Source organism: Papaver somniferum, chromosome 6 (genome assembly GCF_003573695.1).
Source record: "Papaver somniferum cultivar HN1 chromosome 6, ASM357369v1, whole genome shotgun sequence".
NCBI lineage: Eukaryota > Viridiplantae > Streptophyta > Magnoliopsida > Ranunculales > Papaveraceae > Papaver > Papaver somniferum.
In genome coordinates, this window is record NC_039363.1 from 131,157,469 (window position 1) to 131,179,442 (window position 21,974).

General features: G+C 37.1%; 1 protein-coding gene and 1 long non-coding RNA gene across 2 annotated transcripts; one reads left to right on the plus strand and one right to left on the minus strand.

Moving 5' to 3' along the window:
* Window positions 1–2,132: 2,132 nt before the first annotated feature.
* LOC113289324 lies at window positions 2,133–4,117 on the minus strand. Its single transcript, XR_003330948.1, has 2 exons — window positions 3,945–4,117; window positions 2,133–2,471 (listed from the first exon to the last, which is right to left on the minus strand). It is a non-coding gene; the product is annotated as an uncharacterized LOC113289324 (long non-coding RNA).
* Window positions 4,118–18,774: 14,657 nt separating this feature from the next.
* On the plus strand, window positions 18,775–20,678 carry LOC113286189 (cytochrome P450 81E8-like). Its single transcript, XM_026534876.1, has 2 exons — window positions 18,775–19,806; window positions 20,023–20,678. The coding sequence occupies exons 1-2, from the start codon at window positions 19,363–19,365 to the stop codon at window positions 20,650–20,652; spliced, it is 1,074 nt and encodes a 357-aa protein (XP_026390661.1). The 5' UTR covers window positions 18,775–19,362; the 3' UTR covers window positions 20,653–20,678.
* Window positions 20,679–21,974: the final 1,296 nt, after the last annotated feature.

The following is a 21,974-nucleotide window of genomic DNA, read 5'->3' on the forward strand; positions in this document are numbered from 1 at the left end:
TATCCAAGAGTTTGTATCTCAATTTCTCAATTCAATCCGCAATCAAACAAATAGGAATTTGCGAGCCCGATTGAATATAAAAAATAACTTGGACGGTATCAAAAACCAATATCCAAGTGTCAATCAATTTAATCAACAACCAAAGGTTGGATTCACAATTGATTGGACTTACGCACAACCGGTGATATTTCAATTATATAAACAAATATAACGCAGAAAGAAATAACACAGACACCAGAAATTTTGTTAACGAGGAAACCGCAAATGCAGAAAAAAACCCGGGACCTAGTCCAGATTAATTTGAACATCATACTGTATTAAGCCGCTACAGACACTAGCCTACTCCGAGTTAACTTCGGACTGGAACGTAGCTGAGCCCTAACCAATCTCACACTGATCAAGGTACAATTGCGCTCATTACGTCTCTAAATCCCAGCAGGACTCTACACACTTGATTCCCTTAGCTGATCTCACCCACAACTAAGAGTTACTACGACCCAAAGTCGAAGACTTGATAAACCAATCTGTCTCACACAGAAAAGTCCATTGAATAGAAAATCTGTTTCCCACAGATAAACCTATGAGTTTTGTTCCATCTTTTGATAAATCAAGGTGAACAGGAACCAATTGATATACCGGACTTATATTCCCGAAGAACAACCTAGAAATATCAATCACCTCACAATAATCTTAACCGCATGGTAGCGAAACAAGATAGTGTGGAATCACAAACGATGAGACGAAGATGTTTGTGACTACTTTTTATCTTGCCTATCGGAGAATCAATCTCGAGCAAATCTTAGAGAAGATAGTACTCAATACGATAGAACATGGCAATATCCGAACACACAACTACAGAGAAATTTGTTGGATATGGCTTCACAATCCCAATGAAGTCTTTAAGTCGTTAACCTACAGGGTTTCGTGAAAAACCTAAGGTTAAAGGATAATCGACTCTAGTCGCAACTAGTATCACATAGGAGGTGTGGGGATTAGATTTCCTAGTTGCTAGAGTTTTATTTTATATAGTCTTCAAATCAGGGTTTGCAATCAATGCTACTTTGGTAACAAAGCATTCAATATTTACCGTAAGATGAAAACCTGATTAGAGTCAAGCTAATATCTTTCGACCGTTAGATCGAACTTAGCTTGTTACATACAAATGAAAAGTGACTTCATTTAGATATGAGTAACTGTTTCTAAATGTGTGCACCTTGTTGGCAAAACAATAGTTAACCGAAGTTAGCCATATGAACACTTTCATATCAACTATATTCATCTTAACCATAACTAGTTCAAATGACTCAAATGAAACTAGTTCTAGAGTTATTCAAATGTTTATATTCTCATAAAAGTATACAAGACACATTTGAAACAAAATCGATTTTAATTCACTCGAATCAAGTCATGAATATTAAAGCCACGGTTTGCAAAAGATTGCATTCCTTATTATATAAATGTATTAGTTCATGAACAAACCGATTTTAGAACATTATCCACTTAGGTATGCATACGGGTACGCGTATCTAAATGGCCGGACTAAGTTTGGATGTCGCCAATACGCGAACTAGTACGCGTACCTTCCAAACTAAGCAGAAATTCCCGTACCTGAACCTCACGCCAGTACGCTTACCGGTATGCGTACAAGGTTCTCGTACTTTCACAAAACCAACCAGTACACATACGGGTATGCATACCATGATTCTCGGACTTGGATTACATATATGCAAGTACGCATACTGTAACGGACTGGTGAATTTTTCCTCCGAACGGGTTAGATTTCAACCCGTCTAGCAAAGCTAAACCCCAATCGCGCCACTCGAAAATACAATAAAAGATAAGAAGCTGTTATATTAACAAGAATTAAATTCCCAATTACAGAATCAAAAAAATAAAAAACACACAAAGCAAACAAAATGAGACAATTCAGATGAGATCCCATGGACCCTTTTCTTACAGTACTGACACGTTTTCAAAATGGGATTTCCATAAAGGGATAAGTACATAAATCTTCAAGTACAATTAATAGTTCATGATACTAACTGTGAGTAGGGGTTTAAAGTGTAAACAATTGAAGTATATAAGGTTGTTAAGAAGAAAATAAATAAAAGGAGTGATAAGAACCATTCCTGTTACTGCAAAAGTTTTAAAAACCAAACAGGCACTTAATGACACATATGAGTATGCCTACAATACATATATATCTGATAGCAAAGGGGATTCAAAAGCAGTGCTGCAAACACCCAAGACCAGACCCGTTGAATACGAAACCAGCAAGTTCTCAGTTCAAACCATATAAAGATCCTGTACGAGAACCCAACATATATATAACATCAAAATGTAACAAGATGACATGGGATCAAAGCATGCAAACTACCCCAGATATCCCCGTGATATACTTATCATAAGCTTATACAAAGTACTAACATTCGAAACGCTATAAGCCTTGAACAGCAAGCTCCTCTCGTACTCTGTCAGGGGAAAAACAAAACAAAACGGGGTGAGCGAATGCCCAGTAGAGGTCATAAAGAATGTCGTACCTGTGCGAAATATAAAAGAAGGGACAAGAGCAGCAACTAAAAATGACGTACAAAATGAAAGCATTTCGCAATATACATTTACAAATAACCAAAGAGTTATAAATCGAGTTAAGTGACTCCACTATTTTTTTGGCCATAGCCGATGTCAGGGTAGTTCTGGTTACCAGCCACCGTTACAGCTAACGATTTTCCGGGTTGGTTTCCACTCGTAAGTGGAGGGCCCCAGTGGGCCTGACATTCCTATAGTAGAGTCATCTAGTTTCCTATTTTGGCTTGTTCACAAGAAGGAAACACTCACAACATACATTATAGAGAGTACAAAATCCAGAAATGAAAATATTCCAATTAACTGCAAACAATGAGTCATTTCATAGAATATTGCCAAGGCACAGGCTGAGCATAAACAAAAACACAAGGCAAAAGCAGAAATATGTATAAGAGACGGAACATTTATTATGTTGAGTTCCGCAAACAAAGCTTGTTATAGAAATATCAATCTGGTGGTATAAACCAAATCAAAGGGAATGGAGTCTTTGAGCTACAAGGGCGCAGAAGGGAACTCTACTGACAGAACCCAAGAAAGAAAATCAATTCCTATAATGTTTTCAAATATGAGGTTCAATGGGTCATTTTCGCAAACAGTTGATAGGCTAGTTCAAACTTCCAATACTTGAGTTATAATAAAAAAGAAAATGACATCAGTTTAGGATAAATTCTTTCACAATAAAAGTTTGGGAAGTACTCAACTAGATGTTTTGAGATCAAGTGGAAAAACAAACATTTACCAGCATAGCTTACTTTGTCGGATTGATGTACTGAAACAAAAAGGACAAGAGGTAAAAATGGAAAATGAAGTTCATAATCTAGCTTAAGCACAACAAAATCAGTCATGAGTTTGTGAATTAAATTAGTAAGAATGGTGCTTACGTAAAATATTAATTTCAAAACTTTGTAATCACTTAAGAGTAACCAGTGGAGAAAAGGGACTCCATGACCATTTTACCATCGAGATAAAAACAAAAATGTCAGTTCCAACTATTCTTTTAGGTAAACAGTGAATATATTAGAAAGATCGGGGATTCAAGATCTTTAACATCAGAACCACAAAGAGAAGATACAAAGTTTCCAAGGAATTAATACAAAATGAATTGCAGTGTAAAAGTCACAGATTAGTAGAAAAATTGAATTAATCACAAAACCAAAGCAATTGAAATACCAGTTGCGAGTAAACTCCTACAATAGAAATCACAATTTTCAAAAGATACTAAAATCAAATAACCAGATTGATTAGCGCCATTAGACCCATAATTCTTAAAGCAAGAAGAAACCCGTTTTTATGTAAGCACAGAGCAACAAAAGCAACATGCAAGAAAAATAACAAAATTAAGAGAGAAAAACCCCTACTTTTTTGTAAGATAAATTTGTCAGGGAACGGAAGATAGATGAGCTCGAACTTAGATTTTAAAGCCACGAATATGTTTTTCTTTGCTTAAGTTCATAATGAAACGAAATCAGTGGAAGAAGTTGATGTGAGAAGAAGAATACAGTGAAAGAACAGGAGAGGACAAGTTGGGGATTTGTTTGCAATTAAAAAATGTTTCTGAAAATAAAAATAAAGAGATAATAATTTTCCTAACTGGCTGCTCATGTCCATTACGTGGCGATCATGTTCAAGGTTTCCAGATTTTTCTTGGTTTCCACTAATTTGCACCTTAATGCTACTAAGGGATAACTTGTTTGGATTAAAGCACACATATTGGTTTAAGGCACTCACCACAGCTATGAGCGTCCAACATTAGGATTGTGCACCTATATTGCACAATTTTTGCCGAAGGGTTGGACTCGGGCTCCAATCCCATGAGAAATTTTAGCGACGTTACGCATACTGTGCTTATATCCAATTGTTCTAAACTCTTATTTCAACCATTGAAACATTCTTGGAAGATGATAATAGCTGTCTCACTCAAACTATTAGCTTCAAAGCAATTTTCAAGTGATCGAATGATTAATACGAAATATTCTGAGTCTACATCAAATGATTGTCTCACACAAATCATGTAAGATGTTACCAGGAGATTTTCACATGATTATCTTTTGACTTTCGTCAAGAATATAAGATGAACTTGGTTAAAGCGAAAGCTTACCAACACATATTTCGAGAAATATGTAAGCGAGTTAAACTCAGCTCGAAATATCAAATGTGTATAATTGAAGTTTATATAGCTATACGACTTTTGTCTCAAATAGGATAGAGTAGATAAACCTTTGAGTGACAGATGAGTTCAAGTCTCCACATACCTTTTGTTGATGAAGTTCCACAAGCTCCCCTTACTAGTTCTCCGTCTTCAATCGATGAACGTCGTGAAGTCTAATGCTCACTTACACTTTCTATCCTAATCTGAGAATTATCTATAAGTAGACTAGAAATCAATACTTATAGTTTTGGCAACTAAACTTGACAACAATCTTGAGATAACAACGCTTGCGAGTTCGACCGAGCAGTGTTCTAACAGGTACACATACCTAGTACGTGTATCCTAAGGTTCTGAGTTCATGGATGAGAGGAACGTACGCATGCCCAGTACACGTAACCCGGGGGTCTGAGTTAGTGAATGACTAAGGGTACACATACCAAGTACATGTACCCCAACAACCAGAGTTCAGGGACTAGTCTATAAGTATGCCCCAACACGTACTTACCCAGTATCGAACTAAGAAGATGATCATAAACTATTTTCACAAATGTGTTTGGCATTGCTACAACTCATAAAAACTTCTAAGACAACTTTGTTCACCAAATCACCTTGTGCTTGTGAATCATGGTTTAAGAATTGAGCATTATTGAACACGATTTATGCTTGTAAGTTCATAAGGCGTATTTGCCAAGAACTATCACTGTACACGGTTTAAGTACTCTGTACCAAAGTTTATATTCTTATGTATAATTTTAAGGAGAACTTCTCACATGAATTTCTAACAAGAATTTCATCTTAACTGAGAAAGTGTTTCCTTGAATCTCAAGTTATCTTATCCTGAACTCATATCTAACTAGAGCCTTGAAAAATCTATAAACAGAGATGCTCTTGCAACTAGAATTTAATACTTCTATATCCTAGTTGTTTGCCGGAGTCGTCCTTTATTAACCTAGGTTTCTTCTGAGAAAGATAATTAGGTTTAGGACTTGAAGAATTTACTTGGAGATTCCTGAAGCCAGGTCCAACAATATTTTACTTGATGGTTTGTGTATCTTATTCTTGTTCTTATTGATTGTTGAAGTTTTTGTCAATCTCCGTTCAGAAACGAGAACTATAGAAATCGCAAAGTTCTATTCTTTTCAGACTTTGTGATTCCTCAATATGGATACCTAAAACTGTTCTTGAATGATTTATTTAGATTTTTCTTGAGAAGTGGTTAGTAATCCAGGCTTCTCTGCTAATTGAGTGTAAGTATTCCGGGTTCGTGAGGTTTGCTAGAATTGTCTATTGCAAACAAATTTCGAAGCCTTGATATAAAAGATCTAAAAGGAAATAAAATAGGAATATTTGTTAGAGGCAGATTGGTATCAAAAGTCTTCACTTAGGTTGAAGAAACTCTTAGGTTGTAAAGGACGTCAACTAAGAGAATCAATTGCGTAGATCCTTGAGAGGTTCAGGAGATATAAGGAGAACGACTGTAGCTGAATTTCTTAGAGGGTTAGTTCGGCCTCAAAAAAAATTTAGTCCGAAGTCTGATAGTAGGCTAGTGTTTGTAGCGACTTAATACAATTTGGTGTTCATAGATGGATGAGGTCCCATGGTTTTTCCGCAAGTGCGGTTTTCCTAGTTAACAAAATTCTTGTGTATGACTGTTTTTTTTTACTTTTTCTCATCTTTTGATTTGTTAAAGTTTACACAGACTCATAATCTTATCAAAGGAAAAAGTTGGTGGTGTACTTGGTAACCTTTCCTTTTCAAAGATCGTTTTAAATACGATAAATCCCCTGTTAACAAGGAGCTAAGTTTCTTCCTAGAGAATAAGAAAACTCCTCAGAGATAAGTTTCTTCAAAAGATTACAAACAAAATTTATTTGTAAAGCTACAAGCTTGTCAACAAGGAGCAAGATTAGTTGAGGATATGTGTTTGAGTTTTATAATTTTGTTGCAAGTAATCAATTACATGCAAACGGGGAACAACTCGTGACTAGGTTTAAAGAAAGATTGAATACGTTAATTCAACATGGATGATTCAATCTGTTTAAAATATGGTCGAGGCTGGCCATTTAACAAGCTCTCAAAGTAGAACGTCGTATGTTTCGTTCTACAAAGACTCAACAACCCAGACAAGGCAATTGCTTTTTAAGTAATTACGAACCATCATTTTTATACTCTTATTATAATAACGATAACCCTTATTATCAATATGATACAGGTTTTTCGTCTTTTAATTAGGCAGACATATTAGTAACCAAATTTTTCTCATTCACAAACACCTCTTCCAAAAACCAATTCTCTCGTTCTTTTTTGTCCAATTGAATCTACACCCATTAAACAACCACTTAACTCTTTAGTTCGTCTAGAAAATACCTCAAACAATCGTTTTCTTAATAAGCATCCACCTCATTTTCCTTCGCAATCCAAATTTCAAAACTCGTATACTAAATTCATAGGTGATAGGTGTAACAAATGTAAACATTTGGGTCATACTTCAAATTAATATCATAAATTCAATGGATTTATTGGTAATAACCTAGACGTTTCACACAAACACAATGGATATGTTGCTGAGCATATTTTCAACCCAAATTCAATCTTCTCTACATATTTTCAACCCCCTTCAATACTTATTAAACTACAATGTCTCAATATCAAGATATTAGTCGAAAAAGAAATAGAAAATCACCTAGAAGTAAACATAGTTAAGCTCTACCTAGGACATAAGAAGATTCGTATGAAGAGAACAATTCTACTTTACTTTCCGGTCGAGAATTAGCATCAAGTCAAGGTCATCTGTCTACAAGACGAACCAAAGTTATAAGTTCTCCAACTTTTTCTTTTATATCATGAAATTGACAAAATAACCCAGCCGCATTGCGGTTATTGAGGTTACCGTCACCATTGCAGAACTTTGGACAAATTCTATGATATAACTCATACTCATTAATCCATTTTGACGTCGTACCGCACCGTTAGCCGGATAAAAAAAGCTACGTAGTTTCGACTAAGCGACAAAACTTCATCTATCATAAACTCCGCAGGATTAATATACGGTTGAGCCATTACTCAGAAAATTTTTGGGTGTAAAAGGCGTAATTTGCGGAGAAAATATGTGATTTTGGAGTTAAAATCAGTTATATTTATAGGGAGAGGAATTGTAACCGTTGGCGGCTCAAACAAGGACGATCGTCTTAGTGTGAGACGCGCCTCGTCTTTGTATGAACCAATCCTCTGCTTAGTTAAAGTCGGTAGCCCCAGTTTAATGTGCTCAACTCAGATTTAGCCGGTTGTCTCAAACTGATGCTCGATAAACAGACCCTCGTATTTGAGGATTTGTCCATCCATTTTACTTGTTTACCAATTCCACTTTGGGTATTGGGTAAACATGTTCAGGGTGAACATGTTTGTTTACCAGTCTCGTTGGACTTGCTCTTACGCACCCAAGCACCCAGAAATGACTAACCACATATACCGCCACGTTTCTATTAGTTCGAAAATGGTTAGGACACCGGCTTGCCACAAGTCTGTTACATATATAGGTCCCATATCGGTCTATTTTTCTGGTTTATTTTTTTTCTTTTCTACCAATAATCAGGGGATTCTGAGGTTTTTTTATTCTTCTTGGCACCAAAAATATTGAGCCTGAGATTACTCTTCCAACTTATCTCATTGTTTTTTGTTCGACAAATCTAAGAGGAGAAGAAGAAGAAAGCATCAAACTCATCTCTAATTAATAAGAAGAAGGTATCGATTAAGTTTCAGATCCTTCTCATCTCTGAATCTTAACTTAGGTTTTGCTTAAGTTTCTTTTTGGCACCAAAAAAAGAAAATAGAAGGATTTTTGGAGACCAAAATGGTACCCAAGGAGTAAGGAGATGCAAAGGTTTTGCTTTGCTAAATTTTTTTAGGTAGAAATTGGAAAAGAATGACTTTAATTAGTTTTATTGCATGAATGGTTTTTAAATCTATATCAAAACTAGTGACAAAACCCCTAGGTGAACAAACTAGTGATAAGAAAAAACCGGTCATATTATTTTTAATAAATAAAAACCGTTTCAAACAAAACTGGAACAAAAACCCCAAGCCAAATAATAATGTGTAAATTTAGTTTTTGTTACTTTTAAAAAAGCCAAACATACCCTTCGACCTTTTCTTCTTCTTCTCTGATTTCTTCTTTCTTCTGTCTCCTTCTCCCACCACCATCATCACCATCAGCAACAATGGAACTGCACCAGAAGAACGACGCTGATTCGAGAGATGAAGAACTCGAGAGACGTTTTCTCTTATTCATTTCCCTAAAACTGATAAAAGAAGAAGCAGCAGTTGCCGCTGTTTTATCACCTGAAATTGAGAGTAAATATCGTTGCTGTTGATCGAGAAATAGATCGAGAATTGGGAGATGAGAAAAGGGTAAGATAGAGATGATGGAATTTGGTAAGATTCAAGATGGGTTGAATCTGAGATTGCAAGAAATTGGATCTGCATCTCGCCTGGGGTTGATTCAGAAATTGAAACTCAGAGTTGAGTTAGATTGAGAAGATGTGAAGATGGGTTCTGCTAGCTTCTGTTGAATTCAGTTGTGGAGTTTTGGATGAACTGAAATGGGGATCTGGAGAAATTGAGGGTTTGTGTTGGTGCTCTTGAAGAAAAAATTAGGGATTTTCTGTCAATTAGAGAAATGAATGAGGCCGCTGGTGTTGAGGATGGATCTGAAGAATGATGGTGGTGGAATTATGAAACAGAGATGAGAAGAAATCGAAAATGAGCTGCTGTGGCTGCTGGTGATAATGAAATCAGTTAAGCGGAAATGGAACTGTAGATGATCGAAATGATGCATTAATGAACTTGGCAAACTACGATTCGATTTGAGATGGGTCCTGGAGTCGCAAGATGTTGTTGCTGGGCATATTCAAATGAGAAAAAAATGATAAGAAGATGAATGGAGTTTTTGGTGCTGTATGTTGACTGAATTGATGCCTCAGCTGTTATTGAAATTGCAGGTGACGATGGATTGGTGGTACTACAGTTCAGTGAGGTGGTCATGGAAGTGAAGAGAAGGAATTGAATAAGAAGTGCAAGTTGTGTTGAGAACTGGTGTTTAAGAAGATGTAATGTTGATGCTGCTGTTGTTATTGTGGTCTGATGGCAGAGATGTAGGTGCAGTTGTCTGGTGGTGATAGCTCTAGCGCAAGGACTGGAATTGCAGGTCAAGCCATGGATTGCTGGTAGGATTTAAACCAGTTGAAGCCTTGTGTTGGTTGGTATGAAGGATAAAGAATATAATGGCATTGGCTTGTGAACTGAAATGATGCAGGTGGAGGTTATGGAGCTGTGAATGGGTTAAGAAGCTATGTGTCGCAGTGGTTGAATGTGGAGTTGTAGATGACAAGGAAATGGTGGTTGCTTCCATGGTTCAGCTGGAGCAGTGGAAATCTAAACTTCAAGCACATTATGAACTTCAAGCACATTATAAACTTCAACTGGAGCAGTGGAAATCTAATAAGAAGAGGATGAAAGACAATGCTGAAGATGTAGATTATATGGCCGTCGCTAGTATGGCAGAGGGGATGGTAGGAGCTTAGCTAGCAAATATTATTGAGGTTGTTGCCATTAATATGATGCGTGACGAAAGAACTGTGGTATATATAACCTGCTTTTTTATTTTAATCCATCTGTTTGAGTATATAGAATTGGTGATCTCGTAATTGTCTTAGTTATGAGGAAACTGTAGGATTCTTATTTTGTCTAGGTCACGCAAGTTAATGAATGGTAGATGTTTTAGCATTCTCAGTGTACGTTGGCATAGGTTTCAAGTATCTGAGGTGCACATCAATGGAACCCGCAGTATGTTACGAATATTGATACTCTAGAATAGAGCCAGTTACTTGCATATCCTTAAAACACAAACAAAGTTATCTTGCATCTGCTTATCTCTTTTTATTCTTCCCTGACTGAAAAATAGCTGTATGTAGGGATGTCAACGGGTCCGGGTCCTCCCGGGTAGTACATGGCCCAGAACCGGACCCGACATATTAGCGTCGGTTTCGGGTCCTAACGGTTCCGGGTCCGATTCCATAATGTGTTGGCCCAGAACCGGACCCAGTAAAGGTCACGGGTAATCACCGGGTCCGGGTACCCATCGGGTAAAAAAACAAACTTATATGACTTCCCAATTTTATGGCTCCTGAGTACTGAAAAAGGATTATTCAACACCTGAAAAGTGACCATCTTTAACATACATACAAAAGTAGAGTAAACTTGAGCTTAGAATCCTTAGATTAGGAAAATCAAAGTTACTTTCCTAGCTATAAGTAAGAATCTGCCACTATATATGATAAATATTAAATACAAAAGTTGGCAGACATGTTTTTAGCCGATAACTGCTCCATCAGTAGATTCAGTACCTGCCCTAATGGATAATATAGTCTGTCGTATTATAACCACAAAAGTTGACAGACATATCATTATATAAAGTGTAGAAGCCCCAAAAGATAAATGTGTTTCCTTCACAAGTACATATACAAAAAAGAAGGATGTAGTTCGCACTTCGCATGTTCTTTGGTTATGCCTATATAATATATATATACCAAAAAGAAGTTCTAACCAGTTCACTAAAGACTTCACCATCATATTTCCAATTGTTCCTGCAAGAGAAACAAAAACAGTTGATCATATTCCCAATTGACCAAAAAGAAGTAACCATATCACAATCAAAGACCTTGCCTGTGATGAAGCAAGAGTTGCTTCCGTGATTGCACTCACCAAATATACAACTAGCTAGGGCCAGGACCACAAGCAAACATTAAAATTCCCAAATATACAACTAGATAGGACAAATATTGTATAGACAGACACAAGTCAAACTTTCTTACGAATGTATTTCCTTATATTGTACTACTACTAATCACATTTCGACAAAGTTTAAGGAAATACAAATTTGTGCATTCCAAGGTTAGCTGGTTATTTTACCTTAAATTGATAGTCAGTCAGTTAGACGATGTGCGATGTTGCATCATCATCGTCTGACTCGAGATCCTCCATTGCCTCCAAAAGAGTCTGAAGTAAAGTACTACCTAACCCAAATCCCTCATCTAACACAATAAAATAGTTAGTTGACGTACAAGAACCATAGTAAATGAATCACTAACTAAAATTGATATAGTTAGTTGGCTACAGTTTCTACTTCTTTCGGCTCTGCTGAGTTTACAACTTTACTCTTCTTTGCAGCCTTCGAAACGACAGCTTTAGGAGGCGGCATACACGGGGATTTCGAAACAGTAACTTTAGTCTTCTTTACAGGAACACAATGATCACTAACACTACTTCCTGTTTGACTTTTCATGTTGCCTCTGCAAGGAAAACCCAACAAACATCTGTATCAGCCTATCAGGTGTCATAAAGTATAAACGATGATAAATTTAACAAGCATATATAGTAAGAAAAAGACAAATGTTTCAAGTATATACGCATAAACAGCATACGCATCAACCACACACAAGGAATTAGTAGTTTATGACTTAATTGCCAAAATGGCAGTAGAAGACTTGCTCTTGTGCATGTTTGCTGCAAGCTACTGAAAACACCCAACCTTCGAGCTATCATTGATTTCTCACAAAAACAACAATAGAGTTCACATATCATTGAGATTACAGGGATACCCATTCAAGCATAATAAGTTTGCCTTGTCTGTGCAAGAGAAATCATCAAGAACAAGGAAAAAAAAATTAACATATGCAATATAACAAAACTTAAAAAATCATAACAAATTTTCAGAATCATAAAAAATTGACCATTCACCAGTAATTCAAAATCACTAAAGTAACACCCAATACTGCAAATTAAAAAATTCTTTCCTCTTGAGTAAGAAGAAACAAAAGGGATGAATTCAAAACATTCATTAACCATTCACAGATTCAATAATAACATAAACAAACAAATTAAAACCTAAAATATCCAATTTCATAGACAAAATGTTACCATAATCATCATCATAATAATCCATGTTTTCAAAATCCCCAAATTCATGAAACCCTAAAACGAAAACATAACTCATAACAAAGAAACCCTAAATACAAGATAATAATAACCTGAAGAGAGGATCAATGAACCACCAATCAATCAATCAACGTTCTGCATAACATCAGCAGTAGTAAACTTGGTACCCTTATCTTTATCAGCAGCAGCTCTACCTTTGGCCTTACGATCCAAGAGCGACTTCCTATCCTTATCAAGTCTGAGCTTAGTAATAACACACTTTGATGGATTAACGCTAACATTAACAGTAGATCGGAATGGGTGGTGAGCTTAGTAATAACTACTTCTGCAGGCAGAGGCAGGAGAAGAAAGTAGATCGGAATGGGTGGTGAGCTTCTCATCCTTTCTTTTATATATGACCTAATTTTCGCTGGGGATTTTACACAATTAGCCTTTATGAAATACCCGAATACCCGCGGGTACCCGACGGGTAGGATCCGGATGGACCCGTTCATAAACGGGTATATATGGGTAATTACCCGCCGTGTCCAAAGTGGTTAATGGGTCCAATTTAAGGACCCGGAACCGGACCCGAATCCATCAGTTCCGGTTCCGGACCCGGGTAATGGGTACCCATTGACAGCCCTAGCTGTAGGTCTATATTTTTCAAGCACGAGTTTCAGAAGTTTCTTAAGTTTGATTAACTAATGAACCTATCGTTTAATGTACCTTAACCAACAGACGATTTAGTCAAATTAGAAGGATCTCTGATGAGTTGAAAAGAGGGATCTGATTTTAAATTGAAATGGTCAATGAAGCAGATGGTGCTGTTGTGGATAGACGGAGGATGAAAGTAGAGCTGAGTTACAGCAGATGATGCTGTAAACTAGAGAAGAAATGAAGCTTAAATGAAGTGCATCTACTGATGAATTCTGATAAAACCAATTATGGTTTCATCTTATTTATGATGAAACCATAATCGGTTTCATCGTATTTATGATGAAACCAAAATTGGTTTCATATAATTTTTGGTCAGTGGTGGTGGTCGTCGGCGGGTGTTGGCGATGTTGCTGGTTTTAGTCGGTGGTCGTTGGCGGTGGTCGACAATGGTGGTCCTAGCAGTTGATAATATGTGTTGTAGCATAGAGCATGGATCTGTGTTGCTGTAATGTTGTTGTATAGAGCATGGATCTGTGTTGTTGTGATGTTGAGAGAAAGATGGAGACATTGAGGACTGCTCTTGGGATGAATAAAGTTGATGAAACTTCTTTACTACAGGAAGAAGGGAAACAGGAAACTGTTCTGGAAACAGTGGAATCTGATTCTGAAATTAGGTGAAGGAGAGGGTCCAAAAGAAGGTTTAATAGAGAAAAATGATGGCTAGAATTGAAATGGGAAGCAATTGCAGGTGGTGAATTGGATTGTGGAGCTGAGTAGAGTCAGCTAGGAGATGTTGCTGCCGCTGCTTTCAGATTGGCAGTGTGCAAGTGTAGCTGCTGGTATTGTTGATATGGTTATTGCAGTGATGGGTTTTATATGGTTATTGCAGTGACATGTTCTTGTGACGAGTTTCATTTGATGCTGCTAGTAAGCTCCGGTTGCAGCTGAAGTTAATATTATAGAGAAGGTGGTACTGGTGTTGGATTTGAGTTGGTTCTCTATGAAGAATGGTTTGAGCTGATGCTTGAGAATGGTTTTTAAGTATAGTTGCAGGTTGAGAGTGTAGAGAAGAACTAGATGCCTATGTTGGTGGTGATTATGAACTGCAGCTGGTGATAATCAGAAACCATGGAGGAACTGGTGTTGCTCTGGTTGAATTAATATGGATATTGCAGGTCCATTTGAAGATCAAACTGATCCTGAGATGGAGCATTTGTGGTGTTCAGGTATGAGCTTGAACTGAAATGGAAGGCAGTAATGCAGTGGGTATGGGATTTGAAGTGAATTTGTAGTTGCAGGTGCAATGAAGTGCTGCAATACAATGAGGAATTGCCTTTAAACCTAGATGGAAAGATATACCAGGTGAAGCTGAGTAATGGGTCTTGATACATAACTGGTGTTATTGCTGTTGAAGCGCAGAAACCGATTATGGTTTCATCTTATTTATGATGAAACCAAAATCGGTTTCATCGTATTTCAACAATGTATTTCTATCCATGAAGATGTATAATACCTCTTAAAAAATTTCTTGCAGGTGATTTCTCACGAAACCAAGATGAAACCAAAATTGGTTTCATCGTATTTTTGGGTGGTGGTGGTGGTGGGCGGTCGTGGTGCTGGTTTTGGTCGGCGGTGGTCGACATTGGTGGTGCTGGATGGTACTAGGGTGGCTGGTATTGGTGGTGCAATTACGTAGTATCGCTGGTGGTGGTGGTGGTGGTGGTGGTCGGAGGTGGTGGCGGCGGTGGTCGACAATGGTGGTGCTGGATGGTAGGGTGGCTGGCAGTGGTGGTGCAATTGCGCAGTATCGGTGGTGGCGGCGGCGGCGGAGCGGTGGTGGTCGGTGGCGGCAGTGGCGGTCGGTGGTGGCGGCGGTGGTGGTCGGGTGGCGGCGGTGGTGGTCGGTGATGGCGGCGGCGGGCGGCGGCGGCAGAGTGGTGGTGGTCGGTGGCGGCGACGGCGGTAGTGGTCAGTGGCGGCGGCGGAGGTTGTGGTCGGAGGTGGCGGCGGTGGTCAGTGGCGGTGGTCGGTGGCGGCGGTGGCGGAAGGTGGTGTTGGCGGTGGTCGGAGGTGGTGGCGGTGGTTATCGGTGGCGGCGGTGATTATTGGTGATTGTTTATTTCTTGTTGGGGATGACAATATAATAAGAATTAAAGTGTGTGGTTGATTTTTGTTTTTGTTGGGGTGATTTAAACTAGAAGGGTAATATAGACAGTTTATATTAAATGGGGTTTTTGTGAATAATTTGTTTTGTTGGAGTTTTTGTATATGGATAGTGACACCTTTGGGGTTATACCTCGCGGACCGAATCTATATTAAGAATTGTTATCGGGAAAATTAGTTGGAGAAGATCTATTCCGCTTGTTTTGATGGATTTTATATCTTCGTACCTATATATGGACTCTGAAGTCTGTTATTTTGTTCTTTATTTATGTTTCAGTGTTTGGGAAAATTTTATCCCAATAATGGACACTGGATTGCCAACTTGCCTTTCCACTCTAGCTTTATTGAAATTGAGTGATCTTAGAAGATTAGGAAGAAAAACAATAATAAAATGATATGAAATTCTGGTAATCTTGTGAGTTGACAGTAGGAGTGTGTGCTATGCTAGGTGTATGTGGAAAGAGAAAAAGTGTAAGCAGAGGCACGGAATCTGGAGTGTGCTATGCTAGGTGTATGTCGTCTATTACTAGTTACCTTTTTATCTTTTAAGTTGTCTCATTTAGTATTTTGAGAGTTCAGCTTAACATGTCTAACTTGATCCTTGGTTCTGGTCTTCTGGACCACTTCTCAGTCGTTTAATTAGTAGAAGTTCCCAATAAGTTGTTCTTTTAGTAGTTTGTTTAATGCAATCTGGCTGATGAGATGGTCCCACATGCTTCATTCTTTCTGATTTTGCTATATTTTGTCACTCCCATAATAGGATCTTATTGTTTTTGTTTTCATATCTCATTTAGGATGACTTGAAGTGATGTCTGTTAGACCTCCAAACAAAGAATGGATGGTTAAAGAGAGGCAGTCACCTGAATTTTTGGAAGGAGTTCAATGCTTTATCAGGTTCACAAAAGATACTCTATGGGCAGATAGATTATATTTCTGTCCGCGCTCGAAATGTAAGCTATTTTCAGATGAATTTTATCTTTGTGGTTTACTGTTGTTGTTCTGATCAGCTGGTATTGTAGTCAGTACTAACTTGTGGCTTCTACTTGTAATACCAGTGCTGCTCCTTCGGAGGGTTCATGGCATTTGTGAGATATTATCATTATTCTGATACAGTATTTTTATGCCAAGAAACTTTGTTTAACAGCCTGGATTCAAGCAGTTTTGTTGGTTATCAATAATATAATTGTATTGAACTATTTTATTGTGATTACTTTGCTTGATAGGTCTGTTTGCATATTCACTATGTTTGTTGTACGACCACTCTTTGTTCGAGGGAAAACAGCCCCCCATTGAACTGATCTCCGTCGTCTTCTAGACGCAGCCCTATATTGTCTGAATCAAGTCATGATGAACGTAGCTTAGGGAGCCAACTGGATGGAACTGTATTAATTGATGACTCACACCTTGCTCTTAATCTGTTATTGAAATCCCTAGTTTTTAAGTTGTATCATCTACAATTATTCATTCCTTGCAAGTTTTGGTCCTTCAGATGCATTCTTTTCTAAGTCACATATGGTTGTTCATAACTTACGTTGTTAGTATTGGTTTTTCCAACAGCACTTATTTAGAATACAGTCTCTAAATGACTAAATCTCAAATAGTAATTCATGTACTTAGCCTGAAGCCTTTGTGTATATTTATCTACGTGTTAGCAGCAAAAATGATTATTTGACATGTAACAGAACACAAGCTGAAGATGATTAGGATTATGAGCCTGTGGCCCTGTGCTATATAGCTCATCTGAGTTACTGCCTGAAAATGAGGATGCAATTGCTACTCTTTTTTCTATCTTGAGAAGATAGTTCGATTTAATGTTCTTTCTGGGTACTTGCAAATGTTTTGAGCTTATTTTTATCTTTTTCCTAGGTATAGTGATGGTAACTTAAGTTAGCTATGGGTTAGGCTTGAAAGTGTTTTTTCTTATGATAATGATTTGTACTTCATGATGACTTAAACTGTACTGGCAGCTGAAAGAAATATTGGTGCTTCCAATCATCTTCAGTTTTTGTTCTAAATATTTACAGTTTTGGATCAATAAAGTACATTGTTAGCTGTTTAAAACTCTCAACCTAGAAAATGGTTTGAATGCCACATATCTAAATATTACCTAATTGTAAACGTACATTATTTTTTCTTACAGCCTTTATAAATACGCCTGGTGATTTCCTCATTGTATAATGCATCCTTTTTATTTGCAGCCTCTATGAGTACATTTGGTGATATCAGGTTAGGATTTTGTTTCTAATTCTGGTAGGCAGGCTAGACCTGGCATCAAGCGGGGGATCAGGTAACATCTCTTGTTGCTTCCCCTCTATGCCTCTATGCTTATGAATTATTTGCGAAGTGTTAATTATATTAAATTCCACTTATATCGGGTAATGGTACTAGCTGTCTTAGCTCAAATGGAAGAGCACATGGTTCTCAACCATGCAATTGTGGGTTCGACTCCCACAGATGGTATTGTAATTTGAGTTGGTTGAATCCCTACATGCTTCCATTGACAGTATTAGCTCTGTGTATTACGTAGCATCACTAGCATAAATTTAAAAAAAGCTTGTTGTATACCACCTTGGTAGTGATTCATGGCTCCAATTAGAATTGCACATTAAAGGATGCCAACAGTCCTACCATTAGCAAAGATGGGATTGTTGATTCTCGCAAAGAGTGTAACCCAACCCAGAAATGTCCATCAACTTTTTTACGTTGCTCTTAGCATTTTAGCTACACATTTAGGTGATCACTGCTGTAGGATATCATTTTACAGAGCTGATTGTTGAAAGTTGCATTCAGATGTTTTAGTGATTGTGTATTGTTAAATGTCTGCAATATATTTGAATCCTCTTTTGTTCTATCCTACAAGTGTATTGATTATTTAACCTACAAGTTTTGTTGATTTTATGCATCAGGCATATGATTGGCAAACTGCATTATAGATAATGGAGAACATTATTTAAAGAGTGTGATGGGAAAGTAGAGACACAAATGCAGCACCAAAGTAGACAGAAGAAGGTTTAAATATAGAATGAATAACGGGTTGTTTTCGATTGTTAATATGTCTTCGAAATAGCACTGTCAAATATATCATCTTTCATTAGATTTTCCCAAAAATTATCGAAATTTCGTTTTAATTGATCTCTCTTTGATAGATATTTTTTTACCTAAAAAAATATTTTCTTCTTCTAAATTGAATTCATGAAAAACCTTTTAACTGCAATAATTATCCCGAATTCTCTCTTCAAGGGGAAGTGAATAAATTTGGTAGTAAATGGGTCAAGCACTAGTTACTTATAAAAGGTATCTCAAGTAAGGTATTTCCCTTCTTCCAAAGCCTTCTCTTTTTCCTACCTTTGTTTGTTACATCAAGTCTTCTACTGAATATCTGGAACAAGAGCAAGAACAAGAAGAAGCTCCCACCAAGCCCTATTTTCCTTCCCATAATTGGTCATCTTCACCTACTTAGTAAACCAGTCTTTCGAAGCTTAGCAAAACTTTCAGATTTTTACGGACCTATTTTGTTCCTCAGATTTGGTTCTAAACCAACCGTGATCGTGTCATCTCCTTTTCTTGCAGAAGAATGTTTAAGCAAGAACGACGTGATCTTTGCAAACCGGCCACGTCTTATAATGGGAAAACATTTAGGACAAAACTACACAACCATGGTATGGGCTTCATACGGTCATAACTGGCGTACACTCCGACGGATCTCCACTCTCGAGATCTTCTCACCTAAGCGTCTTCACATGTTGTCTGACATCCGTGCCAACGAGGTACAATCGATGATCTGACGACTTAGTAGTTTACCTGGTGAAGGTGAAGCATATGGAACGGTTGATATGAAGTCAACGTTTTATGATCTTACAATCAATATCATGATGAGAATGATTGCAGGGAAGAGATACTACTCCTGTGAAGATGAGGAAGTTACGGAGAGAGATAAAGAAGAAGGCAAAAGATTTAGAGATATATTATATGATACAGTCTCTTTAGGTGGTGAAAAAACCATACTTGTTGACTTCATACCATTTTTTAGATGGATTGGATTTGAAGGAATAGAGAGACGTGTGGTGAAATTGAAGGAAAAGAGAGAAGCGTTCTTCCAGGAATTAATCGAACAACGACGAGGATTTTTGATAGAAACAGGAATTGATAGTAACATCAGTGGTGAAAATGAAAGGGATGGGGTTAGAAAGAAGATGACTATGATTGATGTTTTGCTTTTGCTTCAACAAAATGAACCACATTACTACGCTGATCAAATGATCCATGGTCTTATGGGGGTATGTACAACCTTCAATTTAGTATTTCTTTCTTATAATTTTTTTTTTAAAAAGTATTTCTTTCTTATATCTAGTAACACACTTAATCATAATATGGTTTATATTAATTGTTAATAAGTTGTCTCTTGGAAGAGGCGGAGGACAGCATTACTTTATTTTTTTTGAAGCTAGGACAGCGTTACTGCTTAGTATAATTTTTCAAGAAAATTATTGCAGGTATTGTTATCAGCAGTAACAGACACTTCAGCGGGAACTACGGAATGGGCGATGTCCTTATTGCTTAATAATCCTCCAGTCCTGAAGAAAGCCCAAGCCGAAATTGATATCCAAGTTGGACAAGAAAGATTGATGAATGAATCAGACCTTGCCAAACTCCCGTACCTTCACGCTATCATCGTCGAAACTCTTCGATTGTACCCAGCAGGCCCTCTGTTAGTACCACATGAATCATCGGCGGATTGCGTTATAGGAGGTTACCACATTCCGCGTGGGACGATGCTTCTTGTAAACTTGTGGGCTATACAAAATGATCCAAAGCTATGGGATGAGCCCAATAAGTTTAAACCTGAGAGATTTGAAGGGATTGAAGGAGGGAACAGAGATGGGTTCATGCTGATGCCATTTGGGACAGGAAGGAGAGGTTGTCCTGGTGAGGGTTTGGCTATGCGCCTGGTTGGATTAGCTTTGGGGTCTTTAATTCAGTGTTTTGAATGGGACAGACTGAATGGGGAGGAAATGGTGGACATGACCGAAGGGACTGGACTAGCGTTGCCTAGGGCTCAACCGTTGGAAGCAAAGTGTAGGCCTCGAGCAAACATGCCCAGTCTTTTGGCTCAAATAGTCTGATTTTCTTTTTCATTTTTTGCAATGAAAAGTACCTTCTTTATTTTTATTTTTATTTTTATTTTTGAACTCATGTCCAGTGTACTCAATGTATGTTAGTATTTCCTTGCATTCGACATGGTACTTCTTCTTGATAACTTAAATTTTTTGGAAATCATATTGTATTTTTCCTAAATAAATGTCACTTCCTAGAATAATTTTTGAGTATTGTATTAAATAAGACAACTCATATATTAGCCTTTTGTAATCGTTATGTTATTAAAAATGTTTGGTCCTCTGAAAATCTTAGAGTAATCTTAAACAATCTTCGATCTTAGTTCTGATATACGAACGTGACCAATACTCTTTATCTTCCTCTACACAATGGGGAAGATGAGAGTTTAATCAACATACGAGGCTTTTCCTCCTTTTCGAAATAAAATAAAATGAAATAGACAAGTATCATTCCTATATTACCGTTAGAGATAAAAGACAAGTTAATTTACTTATTCTATCATGCTTAAGTTTTTATTTGGAAATGACTAAATATAACCCTCATTTAGGTTAAATACAATCTTAAGGGGTGGGATCCGTTGACATGGTTATATTGACATAATCTTCACATTTTAGCGTCATTTTTTTTACTGAGCCCAATAGCAATGAATTTGAAGCTAATTTTATGGTGACATGTTCATTTTATAAGTCTCTACATTCCAACCAAAAATGCGAGCATTCCAAGATGTATAAAGCCACCATCTAAGATTTTGAATATCAGCCGTTGAAAATTAACGGTTGAAATTAAAATTTGTGGATGGTGAAGTTTCATATTTCGGAATACTCTTACTTTTGGTAGAAATGTAGAGTTTCATATGAGGAACATGTAACCAGAAAATTAGCTTCAAATTCATTGCCAGTTGACTCAGCAAAAAGAACGGTGCTAAAATGTGAAGATTATGTCGATATAACAATGTCAATGGATCCTAACATTGACAAAATTTCTGTAACCACCACTACTGTGGTTAAACAAAACCATGTAAACTTTGAGATTCAAATCAATTTCACCCAAACATAAACTCCTTCATCTCCTATCGTTTTAAGAGATTGATTGATCTTTTTTATCCAACTAAATTTATACTAAATTGTACGCCAAAATTAAAATGTAGTTTCCATTTGAACGCAAAAACCAAAATCAGTTTGCAGATTAAAAAAAAATAAAAATAAAAATTAATTTTACACTCCAAGCCTTAATTTAATAGAAAAAATAAATTTTGTGTAGTTCTTTTTTGTCTTCCTGTCTATATAAATTATGATAATGGTGGTGATCAATGGAGAAGACGGGATCAATA

What these genes read in the sequence shown, in the direction of transcription:
- LOC113286189 (XM_026534876.1), top strand. Translation starts at nt 19,363, where the DNA reads ATGAAGTCAACGTTTTATGATCTTACAATCAATATCATGATGAGAATG. An exon ending in TGATCCATGGTCTTATGGGG is followed by an intron (nt 19,807 to 20,022) that starts GTATGTACAACC and finishes AAATTATTGCAG; the next exon opens with GTATTGTTATCAGCAGTAAC.